Source organism: Merops nubicus, unplaced genomic scaffold (assembly GCF_000691845.1).
Source record: "Merops nubicus isolate BGI_N331 unplaced genomic scaffold, ASM69184v1 scaffold11948, whole genome shotgun sequence".
Classification (NCBI taxonomy): Eukaryota; Metazoa; Chordata; class Aves; order Coraciiformes; family Meropidae; genus Merops; species Merops nubicus.
The window spans coordinates 3,406-19,430 of record NW_008626380.1 but is presented as its reverse complement, the minus strand read 5'-3'; the positions used below and the strand labels follow the sequence as shown (position 1 = coordinate 19,430).

The 16,025-nt window shown below is 42.6% G+C and overlaps 2 protein-coding genes across 2 annotated transcripts in view; one reads left to right on the top strand and one right to left on the bottom strand.

Annotated features, from left to right (window-relative positions):
• Positions 1 to 1,451: 1,451 nt before the first annotated feature.
• TCTN1 (tectonic family member 1) lies at positions 1,452 to 13,487 on the top strand. The gene is made up of 13 exons (XM_008945975.1): positions 1,452 to 1,570; positions 3,626 to 3,756; positions 4,357 to 4,523; positions 4,930 to 5,017; positions 5,913 to 6,022; positions 9,082 to 9,102; positions 9,514 to 9,639; positions 10,196 to 10,321; positions 10,679 to 10,761; positions 11,109 to 11,249; positions 11,522 to 11,678; positions 12,768 to 12,893; positions 13,344 to 13,487. The coding sequence occupies exons 3-13, from the start codon at positions 4,389 to 4,391 to the stop codon at positions 13,485 to 13,487; spliced, it is 1,257 nt and encodes a 418-aa protein (XP_008944223.1). The 5' UTR covers positions 1,452 to 1,570; positions 3,626 to 3,756; positions 4,357 to 4,388.
• A 1,604-nt stretch (positions 13,488 to 15,091) lies between these two features.
• The window catches only part of HVCN1 (hydrogen voltage-gated channel 1), a 3,895-nt gene continuing 2,961 nt past the window's right edge, over positions 15,092 to 16,025 (bottom strand). Inside the window, exons 4-5 of the mRNA XM_008945974.1 lie at positions 15,490 to 15,602; positions 15,092 to 15,157 (exon numbers count right to left, since the gene is read on the bottom strand). Coding sequence (XP_008944222.1) covers positions 15,092 to 15,157; positions 15,490 to 15,602 — 179 coding nt within the window. The remainder of the gene's footprint in view (positions 15,158 to 15,489; positions 15,603 to 16,025) is intronic.

Here is a 16,025-nt window from a genome sequence, read left to right as displayed (position 1 = left end):
CGCCCCCCTCTGCAGCCAGGGCTCGGAGCCTCCTCAGAAAGGCAGGCGTGGCAAGCCCCGCACAGCCTTCGGGGGCCGGGCACGCCGCTCCCAGGAGGCAGAGTCCTGCGAGCGGGTGCTGACGGAGAACGGGCTCCCCTGCCCCTGGCCACGAGGGCGCCCCGCCTCCCCCGGCTGCTCTCCGAGCTCTCCACTCGCACGATTTGCCCGAAGACTCCATTCAGCCGTGGCTCTGTGGATGTATAGCAGTGCTATGGCAATATAGATCACAAATACTTGTTACTTTGCTGTCAGAAGGTGTTTTCCACTCTCTTCTAATTGGCAGCCATACTTTTATTTAACTTTGGATTTCCCAGTAGTGTTGCAATCCATTCAGCTTCCCTGGATTACTTGCCAAATTAAACACGTCCTGTTACATTCCTCTTCAGGGAAAAAAGAGAATTAACACCCTGATCTCGGAGGCATAACCTTGCAATCTAATCATCCACCTTTAAACTTCCCTTGTTTACAAGGTGAGCTGAGGATTCCAGTGCTGAACTCAGCTGACAGAACATCAGGGATTCCAGGAAGTACCTGGGGGCAGTTCAGATGGTCAGAGAGCATCCAGGAGGCTGTAGAGAAATGGGCAACAGTCAAGCTGAAATAAAAGCAGCAGTAGTCATGAGAATGAGCATTCTTTGAACATCTCACCCAGGGAGTGCTGCTCTTCATTTTCTACTTACTGTGCTATTCCCAAATTTAGGTTTATTATAGAGCAGCAGCTCCCCTAAAGAGTTCAGTACAGCAGCATCTGTTCTTTCAATTTATACACTTGAAAAGCTAAGAATGTTTTATGAATTTGCAAAATGTATTTTATCCAGACAGTTTACAGCATTGCTAACAACTGCTTTCTGCATTACTGCAATATTTCACCAAATCTAAATGCAGAAAGAAACAACTATTTCAAGGAGTCTATTAGGGTTTTGTTGCCACTTTAGGAAAATGTATTACTGGACCTGGGACATCCTTATAAACCCCTCAATGCTTGTAAATTAAATCCCCTCAATACCTCTAAACATTTTAATGCTCTATCAAAATGTTCCTTGATTTTTTTTCCCCCATTTAACTGAAAGAAGTTGCTCAGCATATCTGGTTTTTATACTCAGCTCAGGGAGGGAGGAGATATTTTCATACTTTCAAAATTCCTGTTAACTCAAGTTCCTTTTTTATGATTTCACCAGGAACACATCAGCAGATCTTAGTATGTCCTTGGTGTTGTTGTGTCCCAAATAGATTTGCCAAGTAGCAGAAAGGAGGGCTCTTAAAAAAATGACTGAAAGGAAAAGAGCACGTGAATGGGGGTAGAGACTTTGGACCATTGTCAAGAGTAAGGCAAGGTGAAAAGTGGAAGTGTTGGGGAACCTGCTGTCAAGTGTGAGGTTCTAATTCTAATTTCAATCTCTCCCCCAGTTTCCAGGCTGTGTGTTTGTGACCTGCTGGTGGCACAGTGTGATGTCAATTGCTGCTGTGACCCTGACTGCACTGCAGCAGAGTTCAGCCTCTTCACCACTTGTTCAGTTCCTGTTGTCACGTAAGTGGATAAAGAGCTCACACACAACACAAAATCCTGGTTTAGTTGCTGCCTGCCTTTGTGAGGGCTCTGTCCTCTCCTCCTGCCAATTCCTCCCCTCCAGCCATCCTAACTCCTACCCACCCTTTCACCACCCTTCCTGCACTAGGCCTGTAAACGTTTGGCCCAACCAGGCAGAACAGCAAACTGGCCTCTCACCCCTTTCTCTTTCACTTTTCCTCCTCTTTCCTGAGCTTGCACCCCTTGATTTTCCCCCATTTCATTATGCTGCTGTCTTTGGCTGCTTAGGTGGTGGTGCCTTCTGTCTGGGGCAGAGTAACAGCCCTTTAGACTTCCCTCAGTACAGTGCAGTGTCTGGAAGTTACAAAAGCTGATACCACAGGGCCACGTGGCCACCTCTGTGTGGCACTGGCCATTGATCAGTTACTTCTTTCATTATGGTTTTTGATATCAGCTAGAAATTTGATTAATTCAGGGCTTAATGAGCTAGCATGAGCTATTCTAGTTTTACAAGTCAGTGTCCCCCCCTGCTGCCTCACTGCCAGTCTGGCAGTTTACAAACTTGGGTTCCATTTTACTGTAACACCAATAGTTGTTTCTTTGGTGTTTAGTTTACCTGGAAAGACCTTTGTTCAATTTCACTCTTTCAAAAAGGAGTTAAGAAAGCTCACCTCAAAATCCTCATGTCAAAAGTCTCTTGGTGACTTCTCAGAACATTAAGTACAGCTCTTCAACCCACCTTCTGCATAAATTATGCCAATCTCAACACTGAGGTTTATTCTTGGTGCTTTCAAATTTGAATTAGCAGTCATCCCAGACTGTGGTTTCTTATTGTTCTTGCACACAATGACTTTTACTACCCATTTATAGACATTTATATATAACAGAAAGGTCTAATCAACACCTTCCTGAGTGACAGGTTAATTGTCTCAGGGGATTGTTCTGTCTTTGTCAACTAGAAATGCATAAAATGAAGTTGTGCTTCTCTCCCTAAATTCTTCTGTGTAAAATGTTCATTTTGCATGAACATCCATGGGATTTTCAGTGGCTGCAAGGATTGTGGATCTCATTATTTGCATCTAGATTTGCATACATTTGTGTAATTGTGTTAGTTACTGAAGGGATTTGACTGACCACGAGTCAAAGCAGGGCCTCAAACAGCAGAAGGCTGTTTAATATATGATGTGATTCTGCTAACAAATAGTTTACCTCATGGAAAGGTTTAACTCCATGCTTAAAAAGTCATTTTTAAAAGTCATTTCAGGTCTGCAGGATCTGTCCTTGACAGCTTTAACTCTGCTTAAGCACCACTTTCACAGGGATCATCACCTTGTCTTTCCAGCATGTAGGACACCCCAGTACTCTTCACTGGCCCATTTGCTGTGCAGCCTACTGCAGATCTCTGAACCCACAGCAGGTTTACAAATACCTCTACATTGGCTGGGTCATTGTTAACCCACAGCATGTCTACAAATACCTCTGCATTGGCTGGGTTATTATTTCATCTCCCTGCTCTTTACCCTGCCATTCCTTTTACAAGTAGGAATTTCCCCACCCTCCTAGGTGAATATTGGTCCAATATTCACAAAACTGACCCTTTTTTTCTGGTCTACATGCCATCATGTTGCCCTAAAGGTCACAATTCCCACTTGGGTGGTGTGAATAAAGGTGCTGCTGAGCCTGTGTAGCCTGTGGTGCACCTTGCATCTGAGGTGTCTCACACCCTCTGGATCCCATCCAACTTGTCATTTTAGCACTAATATTTTTACTGTCAGGCTCCTCCCTTCCCCCTGCTCTGTCTCTTACCTTTCTTCACATTGTTGCTCACACAGTTTCCTCTGCTGGATAAGACATGTTGGAGAATTATGACTAAGCACAGAGTATAGAACAATACAAACCTTCTAAGGAGGCACAATTGCTATGCAAATTGTGTTAAAAAGAGTCATCTCTTCAGTGCTTTTTTTGATGCTGCCTCAGTGCATAAAAAGAACTTTAAAATATGGTCAGTACTGACTTCCAGTGGGTTTTTAATTGAATTATTATTATTGTTTGCAGAGGTGACAGCAGGCTTTGCAGGCAAAAGGCTGCTGTGTATTCACTTGATGTTGAAGCAAATCCACCAGAAAGGATATTTAAATTAATTGACCAAGTCAATCCCAGTGTTTTCTGCATCCATGCTACAAACTGTAAGTAGAGTTGTTGCCAGTATTAAGCACTGTGCTGTTATTTTGATAAGCTCTTTAGGTACCAGAAACAGGCTAAAATTAAAGGGGACTAAACCTGTCAGGGAACTGGTTATTCTCTATGCTCACAGTTCTTAGGGTGTAACCCTGTCACCTGTGAAACTATGGAGTTAAAACCTCTCATACTCTTTGTCTTCTTTGCTGGGGAAAAAAAAAAGCTTTTAACAAATTCAGCATCCTCAATAAATCACATTTAAAATTGTTTCCTGGGAAACTGAGTCCTTCCCCATCTGTTCCTGTAACCATGCAACAGGCACCAGTGGGACAAATCCTTTTTGCCCTGCTTTGAAGTGGCTCACAGGGAAATAAGCAGTTTAAATTTGTGCTTTCATGGGTCTGGGTGAAATGGTGCATTGAGATCACCTTAAAAAAAAAAAAGTGACCACCTCACTTTTCTCTTAAAGACAAATCTTAAAGTAAAGCTGCATTGAGCTTCTTCTGTACCAGAGCCTTTAACAACTCCAGAAGGAAAAACTGTTACTAAATACTGTTTGTCTATCTTATATCCTAAAAGTTCTCTCTTTCTTGAAAACATTTTGGTAGATAAACAAGCACTCTCCTTCAGTTCCCCTGAAATGCCTACTTCTGAAAATTTTGATCAGTTGCTCAAACAGTTTGGAAGTGCCTCATTCAGTGCTGAGCCTGAGAGCTGGGATATGAACACTGATGATCCAACTCCTTCTGATGCAAATGAAACTTACAGATATGAGGTAAATAATTACCTGATTCAATTAGTATTAGCCTGTTCCATAAAAGAACAAGCAAGTGTTGGTTGCAGCTGCTGAAAAACCAAATAAAATAAATGCAGCTCTTTTGGAGAGGACAAAATTTATGATGGTCTTTAAATGCAGAAGTGTAAAAATAAGAAGTGTAGCATTTTGTCTGAGCTTACATAAAAGGTGAACTAGATTTTTAAGACCTTTGGAAAATAAGTAGCTGGTTTGCTATTGCAAACAAAGCTCTTAGCAGAGGCTTAAGAACTGATGTACAAAGTAATATTGACAGAGTGAAAATAAGCACCTCTTTTCACTCAGCTTTACTGTTCATATAAATGCTCTACAACTTTCCATGGACTGAAACATGCTTATATCCTTGACTACATTGTTTTCTTTGCAGTATGGTGTTCCTGTACAGACAGTGGATGGATTTCTAAGGCTGCCTAGTCCTGTTGTCTCCTCTTGGTGCTCTGATACGAATCCTGCAGGTTGGAAAATGTGTAAAATGTGTTTGAATTCTGGTTTATTTGCTTTAGAGTATTTGGCTCTGCCAAGCTTAGTCAGTAAATTGACACACACACAAATGTAAATTCAGATAAAGATTCAAGAACAAACTTTTTCAGATAGCTTCTGTTTCTCTGGGGTTTTTTTTAGACATAGATTGGAAGTTACATTGCATTAGGCATTCAAAGTTAGATATGGAAATCCTTCAGTCTTATTAATGGGTTTGTTTATCCAACAATCAAACATCCTATTTGGCATAATTGGTTTAATAAAATAGTACAAGGGTGACACTGGGAGGGAAGAGGCTATTGCACAAAGCAAGACCTAACTGGGCAACCTTTGTAAGATGCCTCTCTGGTATGATGAGATTCCTTTCACAGCCTGAATGCAACTCAAGACAGCCTTGCAGGCTTGAGTTCCACATTTTAACCTTTCACACAGTTTCCTGAAAATCTGCAGAGGAGAGGGAAAAAATAAATTTAAAAAAGGCACAACCCCAACTAAAAACACACACCTGCACTTCCCAGAGCTCACTGTATTATTATTAAATGTGATATCATAACAACCTCCATGATGACCACAGCAAAAATTAAGTCTCTTGTGGAAGAAAAAAGACCTTATCATAGCTCAAAAATGAAGTCATAAATCTTCTGACTTTTATTAAGCTTCTACTGTTAAGAAGTAATAGTTTGCCTCATAGCATTTGTGGAGAATCTAAGGAAATATTCTTTATAGCTCACAGCAAACCTTACCCTAAACAGAAATTATGTTTACTTTTATTTATATTGAAGTTCTGATTTTTATTTTTTTTCCTATTTCTGCTTTTCCTAATGACTCTTTTATTTTGTCCAGTAATACTTTGTGACTTTTTTTTTCCAGGGTTTTTAGTAAACCAGGCTACAAAATGCACTAGATTAGTAAGTGTGGAAACATGTGACAAGATAGAAGCAGTCAGTATGCTGTTCTACATCAACTCCAGCATCTTAGCAGTAAGTATGACCTGGGATGTTACATACTTTTTGCAGCTCCAGAGTTCAGTAAGTTCTATTTACAAAAGGATATGGTGTTTTATTTGGATTTTTAATTTGTGGGTTGGGGAAAAAAAAAATCTCCACCAGACTTTTCTCTAGGAAACCTTTGTAAATGTTTTCATTTCAAGGTTTGGTAACAGATGTGTTTGCTGTTCCCTGCTTAGCCAACCAAAAATAAAGGTCTGGAAGAGACAAGGTGGTGGCACTGAGCTAGCACTCACTGCAGCACTTCTAGGCTTCTGGGCATGTTCAAGCTGTTCCAGGGAGCCTATTACCAGAGTGCATAATTCCAAGAAATTTGAATTTTAAAGAATTAATAAACCTTTGCACTTAAAGAGGAACCTCTAAGGTTTAATTCTCTGCACATACACCTCTCTTCCAAGCCTCAGCTTTTAATAGTGAGGTATTGAACATGTGTGCTGAGCCTTCCTCACACTCCTCAAAGAACAAGACCTTCTACCCCACTGACAGCAAATTTCATAGAATCCCTGAGGTTGGAAAAGGCCTCTAAGATCATCAAGTCCAGCCATCAACCCAACACCACCATGACCACTAAACCATGTCCCAAAGTACCACGTTGACAAGTTTTTGAACCCCTCCAGGGATGGTGACTCCAACACCTCCCTGAGTGGCCTGTTCCAATGCCTCACCACTCTGTCAGGAAAGAAATCCTTCCTAATATCCAGTCTGAACTTCCCCTGGTTCAACTTCAGCCCCTTTCCTCTCATCCTGTCACTTGGGAAAAGAGACCAACACCCACAATTTTACAATACAAAGTTTGTTTGTATCTAGCCTATTACCAAATCCAGTCTGTGGTTATTTTTCAAAGCTAAGCATACTTTTTCATTCATTTTTGAGCTGCAGGATCATGTCTTATGTATAAATAAAATGCTCTTTACAGATATTCAGGAAGAGAAAGAAACCATGCATGCCAAATTGAACCTGAAATACATAATAACTTACCCTGATAACTCCTGCCAGAAGCTGGAGGTCAACAAGAAGCAGCATTACCATTAATGTTCTTAATTTATGTAATTATTTAAATTAATTTAATTAGTACCCCACAGTGACTGGCTGCTTAAAGACCCCCTCCCACAAACCCCAAAGCTGTCAACAGTGAAGGAAAATCCACTGAGTAGTTCACACTCTCCCAGGTGGGATCATTCTGATCTCTGAGGATCTCATTGAAACCAGCAAAGGGTTGGTCACACACAGCTTTTGATCATCCTGCTGTGAAAGAGTTGGAGAAAACTCTCCCTCAGAAGGGCTTTGAGCATTTCCAGGTGCACCCAAAATTAGAGTTCTTGGTGGCTGCAGAACCAGAGAAAGAGGAAGTGTGCCTCAGGGCAGGCTCCAAGCAGTGGAATGGTTTTGAATTAAAAGAGGAGTTCTCTTTTCTCACTAGACCAGTCCATAACACATTACTCACATGCTGCTTGCCAGTTGCAACAGCCCAGCTTAGGAGAGGTCACGTTGCCATCTGGAGCACCTTGGACATGCAGGGAGGGTGAGATGCAAGAACTGGAGAAAGCTGGGTAGATGCTAGAAGATCATCTGAAGGAAGCTCCCTTTCCAAAAGGGAGCTCAAGATGGGATGTGACCTTAGAAAAATGACTTGGTGCTGAGGGCAGAGTGGTCACAGGACAGAGGAGGGACCTCTCCCAGTGCCAGCAGGTGGAGCTGCCAGCAAAAGAAAGAGCAGAACACATCCTCAGCCCAGGGTTGGGCTTGAGAAGCTTGGTGGAGCAGTTCCTTCAGAACCCCCTGTCCTGATGTGCCCACACTCACTGCCAGGCTGCACAACGAGTGACACGAAGGTCCCAGTAACTGTTGCAGTTACTCTCCACCCTGGCCTGTCCAGCAGATCCAAGGGGTGTTGGAGGTTTCTGGAACCTTCCACTGTGCTTCACACTGTGCCCCTGGCAAAGCAAGGTGCTGCTGCCTGCCCCTGCCTGCCTGCCTGGTGGGAGGCAGCAGTGAGGCTGGGCCCCTGTCTGCCAGTGCCCCACAGGAGCATGATCCATCACCACAGCCACAGATAAAGAGAATTCCAGGGGTGGTGCTCATTCCCTCTGCCCTAGTCAGAACATGTCTCTCTGAGGGATGAGTCTGACCTTTACAAGCACTTTGAGTTGTACAGCTCTTGCTGATGGCTGAGCTGTACCTCAGGATGTCAGGATAGACATGTGGCAGACCTCACCTCCATCACCTTCAGGTCTCCAGCTCACAGGAGTGTGTCCTCTGCTGGGACATTAGATGAGCAGACTGGTCTCCATATCCTGTCACAGTTCTGCAGAACTTGCTTTGTGGTCAGGCTCATTTTTGGTCCCTTCCCCAAGATGTGAACTGAACACTCAATGGGAAGTCACAACAATAAAACTTTTGACAAAAATAGTGCTCTGTGTGAGTATTCTGCAGGCCTGATTGAAGACTTGAGCTGATATTTCTGCCTTTCCATGAAAACTAGGTGGAAATTTTCCACTGGGGAACCGTGCCTGGCTGTGTGCTGTGTAACAGGAAGGATAGTTGCTTCTCATTTCTTTGTTTACTGTGAAACTATGGACTCTCTACCATCTAAGTGGGACAACAAAAGCTCTTCCTTCCTTTGGGTAGGAGCAGCTTGGCAGGATTCCTAAACTGGCAGCCTCTGAACAGTTACAAGTGTTTCTGCAACAGGATCTGATGCCCTCAGTAGGGCAAACCCTGTGATGCACTGTAATTAACTGGGAATATACTCAAAGCCAGGACTAATGGAAGTCCCCAAGAAATTTTCCAGTTGTCAGGGCAAGAGGAGGCTTGGACTGTAAGATTTTTGCCTACTAGCCACAAAGAACAGCAGTTAATTTCACACTACCTGGATACAGGAGGGTTTATCCAATCAATTCCATGATTTGAAGGTTATTGTAACAACACAGAGTTAAACAAGCAAAGCCTTGAAGCCTTAAAGTGCTTAACTGCTACTTTTACTAGCTCATACCTTTGCTATTGTTTGAATCTGTTCTTTTATTCCTCTCTAGGTGCCCAAATCAAGTCAGAGGGTAAGTAGCCTTCTAACTCAGTTGGAACAACTAGGGGCAAAATTGTTGCTCAGTTACAGTCAGTGGGAGTTTTTCACTGACTTCCTCAGAACAGGGACTTTAGCCTTAATCTTTAAATTAAAAAATTCCTACCATTTCCTACCAGTACTTAGCAACTCCAAGGCAATATGCTGCTTGCAAACATCTAAGTGTAATGCATTCCTCTCATATAAAACTCTAAGGATCTGTCTAGTTACTTAAAAATAGGACCTTTCATTGACCTTCAGCAACACATGTAACATGTTGGTGAGAGGATTATTGACTGCTCTCCCTGTGGAACAGAACCTGGAACAGTCACAAATATAATGATAGAGAAAAAGCCCAGAATAACTACACACAGTGCTCAGAAATGACATGAATTTGTTTTTCCAGGTCAATATTACTGTCCAGTCCATAGCTGTCCAGTCTCTGAATGGAATGCAGACTTTACTTAATGGTAGTGATGTCCTCAGGCTCCCTGTGGTTTTGGATGAACTCTGCATGAATATAGTTCTTGGGGTAGGTATGATAGTTCTTGTCTTCCTCACGTGTGATGGAAAGCAGATATGCATCAAATCACTTCCAGTTCACAAAGTTGTGAGGAAGGCCTTGCACAGTTTTCATGTATTGTGACATCTCCAAAGCAAATGTGTCAGGAGAAACACTGACTTTGGGATAAAAAAGAATGTTTTGCAACAAACTAATAAGTATATGCAATGCAGAGATGGGATGAAATCCTTTCTATATGACAGACAATAACATGAGCTTGGAATCTATGCTTGGGAAAAGATGACTTCAGGCTCAGTGGTGGCAGAGAGAGGAATACACAGTGCAAATCTCATCATCTTTTCATTTTAAACAGATGAACATTTGGCTTGTGCTTAGAAGAGGTTTATCCAGAAGTCAGTTTTGAAGAGGCTCTAGAGGATATAGTTTACCTCTTCTGTGTAGTTACTTGTTTCTTAAGGAAGGCAGAAAGAAAACAATACTTGCATAGTTTTAAATTCCTTTTTTTTCCTAGTTTCATACTGGGATGTATTTCTTCTAATTAATACTTAAAATGTTTCATTTTCAGGTGAGTTATCACATTACCTACACGGATGCAGGAGAGATAATAGAAGCAGCTGCTGCTTTTGTCTTGGGGGCAGTTAACAAAGAAACACCTTCAATACAGCAGAGCTTTGACATCAGCTTTACTCAGGTAACTGCTAGAGATGTCACGGATGGCTTGTTGAAAGACAGTTAACTACAAAACTTATTAAACTTGAATCACAGCAGCTGTTAGCAGGAAGGTAAAGTATAACTTGCCTTGGATATACAAATGAGGCAGCATTTCAGAATGGGGCAGTAGTCTCCAAAGTCTGTTTTTCATTTAGAAGAGTCATCTTGTGACTCTCTAACAGTATCCAGTGAAAACACAGCTTGCCCCAGTGTCAAGAGACCTGTTATGATCTCAGTGTTCAAAGCAGGTAATAATCCTAAATTAAGTGAAACATTTCTGCATTTTCCAGCCATTTCAGTACAGGGTAAGAACTCAGACTGTATGTTTGCATTGCAGGTAAACACAGAGCCAGTTCCTCTCAGTGGTAATCCTGGCTACGTTGTTGGACTGCCTGTAAGAGCAGGTTTCTGGCCACAAGGATATCCTTTCCCCATGGAAATTCTATTTGCAGCCCTTGCTCTGGTCTGTCTCCACAAACACTTTCTAGCCTGGACACCTTTAAAATCTCTCTGTTCTTTATCAAAAGTAGAAGTGTGCTTTTTGGGTTACATTGGAGAAGTAGAAAATGACTCAGTCCTGACTGCAGTCTCCTGGGACTCTTTGGTGAGGTAGATTTAGACCTTTGTTGTACACTCTAGTGCTTCTTCACTGTATCAGAGGACTCTTGAGCTATCCCAGAATTTTCAGGTGTATTTTAAGGAGATGATTCAGGATTCTTTCTTCATGATATACAGCAAGCATTGAATTTCCTTTAACTATGTGTTACATCTGGCATCATTCAGAATACTAACAAATATGGTCAACTTACCATTCTGCAAAGCACCTCCAACCAGGATTGTCTGGCAGCCCAGGGAGCCAGAACCCCAATATTATTTGGTTACAACATGATATCAGGCTGTCAGTTAAGGTAAGAGGACATTTATTTTGATTCACTGCTTTTAACCCTCTGACAACCCTTTTTGTTAGGATCTGTGCAAGTCCTGGGACATTTTTACAGCTGTAGGCATATTGAGAATGGAATATTTCATTACAAAAGATATCATTTAATTAATTTTCTCTTGGAAAGATTGTGTACATTAGCAACCACAGCCAGAAGGCTTGAACAGTGCATGAGAGCAAAGAGAAATTATTCTGTGCCAGATTTTGCTTTAATTCTTGTTTTTTTTTCCCCTCTGGAAGAATTACAGCAGCTACAAAATGCCAGCCCCTGGCTCAGACCCTGCAAGATTTACTGAAGGGACAAAGCTTTCCTGAATATGTGGCCTCATTTGGAAATTCTCAAGCCCAGGATGTGCTTGACTGGGTGCCCATAACTCACCTCCACACCTCAGAACAGGTGAATGTCACACTTATCAGCACCCCTTTCACCCTCACTGGCCTCTCTCCTGAGACCTGTACCTGGACTGCAGAATCAGCCCAAGCTTCTCACACCTTTTGGGGGGAAAAAAAAATGCAGAGACAAACTGAAGGGACTTTGCAGTGCTGGGCTAATGGTTGGACTTGATATTAAAGGTCTCTCCCAACCAAAATGATTCTATGATTCAAAATCCTTCTAGAATATTCAAAAAGAAAGGGTTTCACTCTTGCTGTAAGGACAGAGTTTTCTTTTAATCAAGCATCCAGGCACCTCAGTTAGGGATCAGGACAACACATTAGGTACAAACCAACCCATTTTTAGCCACAGTTGAGTCCCATGCTGTTTGGCTGGAATGAAGCACACAACTGGTGATGCTGAAAGACTGAAGTAACAGAATCAATGTTTCTACTTGGTGCTCTTATACCAGGGTAGAGTAAGATAGCAAAAATCCTGTAAAGCACAGAAACAGCAAGCCAAACACCACATTTATTCTCAACAACTCTGCACCAGCCCCTCTCTCCATGGTGCAGGGCAGGAGGCTGTGCTGAGTGACAGCATCTCCTCAACCACAGCTTTAGATACAGCTTTAGATACAGCTTTCTTGCAGGCTTTTGCAACTAGAAACTTGCAAGCTTTTGCAACTTTCTCCAGCCAGAAACTAGACAGGTCAAGAAGAAATACTTAAACATATGTAAAATTGTAGGCTTCCAAATTCCACCCTGGCAGAGTTAAGGATTTTTCTGCTGTCTCAGCAGTATTACTGAAATAAGCTTGTACTAAAAAGAGTCAGCTCAGCACTACTCTTGAAAGCAGCAAGTCCTGCTGGGCTCAGGTAGAACAGTCCTGCCTGAAGTGTGGTTACAGAGCTGGTTTGTCACCTATGGAGACAGTGCAGAGGCAGCCCTGAGCTGGGGCTGGAAGGAGCTGCAGAGGCCTTGGTGTTGCTGCACCAGGAACCTCCCCAGAGGAGTTTTCTGGGGGCATTCTGCCAGTTTAAGAACATGAATAATTCATCTGGTCACTCTTTGTACAAAGTCAGACAATGAGAGGATCTATAACACTTTTCAGAGCTCCTGCCAAATACCAGTGTCATTTGAAATAGAAGTGAAGTGGACTAAATATGGATCCCTTGTCAATCCACAAGCCAGGATAGTGAATGTTACTGCAACAATCTCTACCAGCCCCTGGAAGCAGGTAAGTAATTAAATTACAGGGTTTAAGATAAAAAGAATGCTTTGTTTTGCTTAGGTATCAGCTGTGCAACAGTGACTCAGTTGATCTCTTTATCTAAAGGCAACACTTAATATTAGAATGTTTTGCACCCAACAGTTTGTTTCAGCTCAAACACAACTGTGGGCTGCATGCCAAAACACACTTCAATAAAAATCTACACATCATTCATGAAAAGAAATGCAGAACAGGATATGAAAAAAAAAACCAGAAACAACTTACTACAAGTAACAGCTGAAAATATAACCTGATCCAAAGGAGTCCTGCAAAGAAAAAGCTGAAGCTAATGACCATTTGTATTTTCACTGCAGGTTCCCTCAGGAAGGGAAAGAATCAGCTGAAAATATAACCTGATCCAAAGGTGTCCTGCCAAGAACAAGCTGAAGCTAATGACCATTTGTGTTTTCACTGCAGGTTCCCTCAGGAAGAGAAAGAACTATTCCTGTCACAAGTTCTGTTGTCTTCACTGATGTTTCTTCACCTGCAGAGCCAGGCTATAAAGCTTGGCCCACCATTAATTTGAAGTTACCCTCTGATTTTTTCTTTCCATTTGTCTAAGGTAAGTATGCATCAAGAAGGAAAAAAAAAAAGCCACACTTCTGCTTTTTCTGATTTTGACTCTATTTCCTAAAGAAGTGAGGTTTATCCAGCCATTCAGTTTCTTCTAAATTATAGACACACTGGCTCATAACTGGCAAAGAGAAAAAGGGTGAGCCCTTGTGAGGGTTCTCAGAAGCCTTAGGTCAGAAAAAAAAACACATTAAATGGAAAGTTCCCAGTTATACCTCTGCCAAAAGGAGAAAAGGTCACAGTAAGAATGTGACACTGGCTCTAGCTGGCCAGTCAGCACCTGTAGAGCCACCAGCACATCAGAAGCAGCTCTAGTCTGGGCTGCCTGGCAGCATGGAGGCAGGAGGGGAAGGGGACTGCACAGGGCTCCAGAGGAAATGAGGTTTCATTACTCTGTGAACAGCAGAGCTAAATTGTTAATTAAAGTAATCACGTGCTATTAGATAGGGCCTCTGCTTTACCTATTTTCATAGATGAATAAGCCACATATTTCCAGGTATTTTTCCCAAACCACTAATTAATTACCTTACATTAAAAACCCAAAGAGTTAAGTGATGCTTTCAGAAAAGCCCAGTGACCCTTCCAGCAGACTCTGGCTGAAATCAATTGGAGACACCCTCTACAGGCAAACACTTGTCTGAAGTTCCAGTTATTGAGTCTTCCTCTTCACTATGAAACAGTCTCACCACAAGGACCTCCCAAGCACCTGAAAAAGTTCATGTTGTGTTCAGACACCAGCCTGGTCCTTTAGAGCATGCTTTTAAACAGCTTTTCTGGACTCTGTTCCCAGCAGTCCACTCCCCCACATCTGTTCTTACATATTCTGGTTCTTTTATGATTTACCAGCCATGGAAACAAAGAACTTTGTAGCCTGGTGGGCTGCAAACAAACACTTCAAGTGGAAGAAGAGATGAGAGAACATGTTGTCCAAACTCAGGCTGGCTGGTGAGAACAAGGCACTGTTTGACTAGAGGTGGCAGAGTTTTGCCACACCTCTGTTTTTGGTGTTTTGGTGCTGATTGGATTGTCAACTAAAGGAGCAGCGTGTTGGTATTTTTGAAATGAACATTCTATAAACAGCAAAGCAGCACAAGCAGCAACAGAAATGAGGAAACTACCAACAATATGAAAAGAATGGTTGGCAAAGAAGAGCTGTACCAATGCTGAGTGGTCAGCTGGTCGAGAAGAAATGACCTTTTCAGCCAGAGTCCTTCCCATTTTTACTGCAAGTTTCTACAAGATGTTGCAAACAAAGAATATTATCACAGAAAAATGACATTATTTAAACTAAGTGGTACTTTTGTGGATGTGTAGCTAGTAAAGAGGGGTCTTATTAAATTATTTTGCACTTTTGACTGTACAACTGTACAAGAAAGGTCTTATGAGATCACTGTTTACAGGGAGTACGTGTGATTAATTTTCCAGCCAAACTTTTTGCAGTCCCAAGATCTAATCAAAGCATGGTCAAATAGAGAATGTTTATAGGCAACACTATACAAGAGAAAGCAAAGAGACAGGAACACCTTTCAGGTCAAACAGGTGGATTTCAAGACTTCCCTCTCCAGGGCAGGCTTCCCCCTCACCACACCAGCCTATTTCTGCTCGCTGATGAGCCCGTGCTGTTTTAATATCTTGTTAAGCCTCTCAATTTCTTGCTCCTGTTGGAGACAAAAGTCAGATGATTAATATAGCTCCTCCACTCCTGCAGTGGGAAGAGCTGCAGGAACCTGAGAAACTATTTGAAGCTATCTTATTGCAGTAAACCAGGACAACCTGGCTGAAGCAAGCAGGACAGCAGTAGCCATCATATTTTTGTGGCAAGTGGCTACAGGAGATTCAGGCTACATGTGAGGCTGTGGCTTCAGCCCAGCTTACCCCACAGCTTTCTGATGAGGAAACCAAGCTGACAGCAGCAACCCTGCAACAGCCCAGCTTGTCCTGGGGAGCAGCCAGCAGACGAGCCATGTTTAAATGCAGAGTGGTTTCTTACCTTCTCTGTGCAGCTGTGCTCCAGTTGTTCCACCTTTGTTGCAAGTTTCAGGTTTGCTTGCTTGAGCTTGGACACCTGCTGTTCTGAGCGGGTCTTCACTGATAAAATTATTCCTGGGGAACAATTCACAGTGGATTTGTTTTAGAATGTGAAACAGCCACGAGCAGGAGGTGAACAGTACACGGGGCCCGTGCTCAAGGAGTTGAACATGTTCCTCTCAAGCTCTGGTTCTGTCATCTTCAAACCACCCTCCCCAAGTGCTTTTCTTAATGAGGGTTTTAAATCAGCCACCCCAGGGACTCAGATACTGATACTCTGCTGGGAAGAGGCAGTCTGGCCTCCGAGCTGAATTCATCACTCAGGCTGTCATTCAAATCCTGAATTTGAATTTGCTCCCTCGGCAGAGCACGGGCAGGATGTCACAGGCAGCTCTGTTGTCACCAGGGTCCACGTGGTGGGGGGCCCTGCTCTAGCAGCAGTGCACAGCACAGCCTGGGGCACGCCGGGGTGGATGTGGTGCAGCCCCAGCTCCTTCA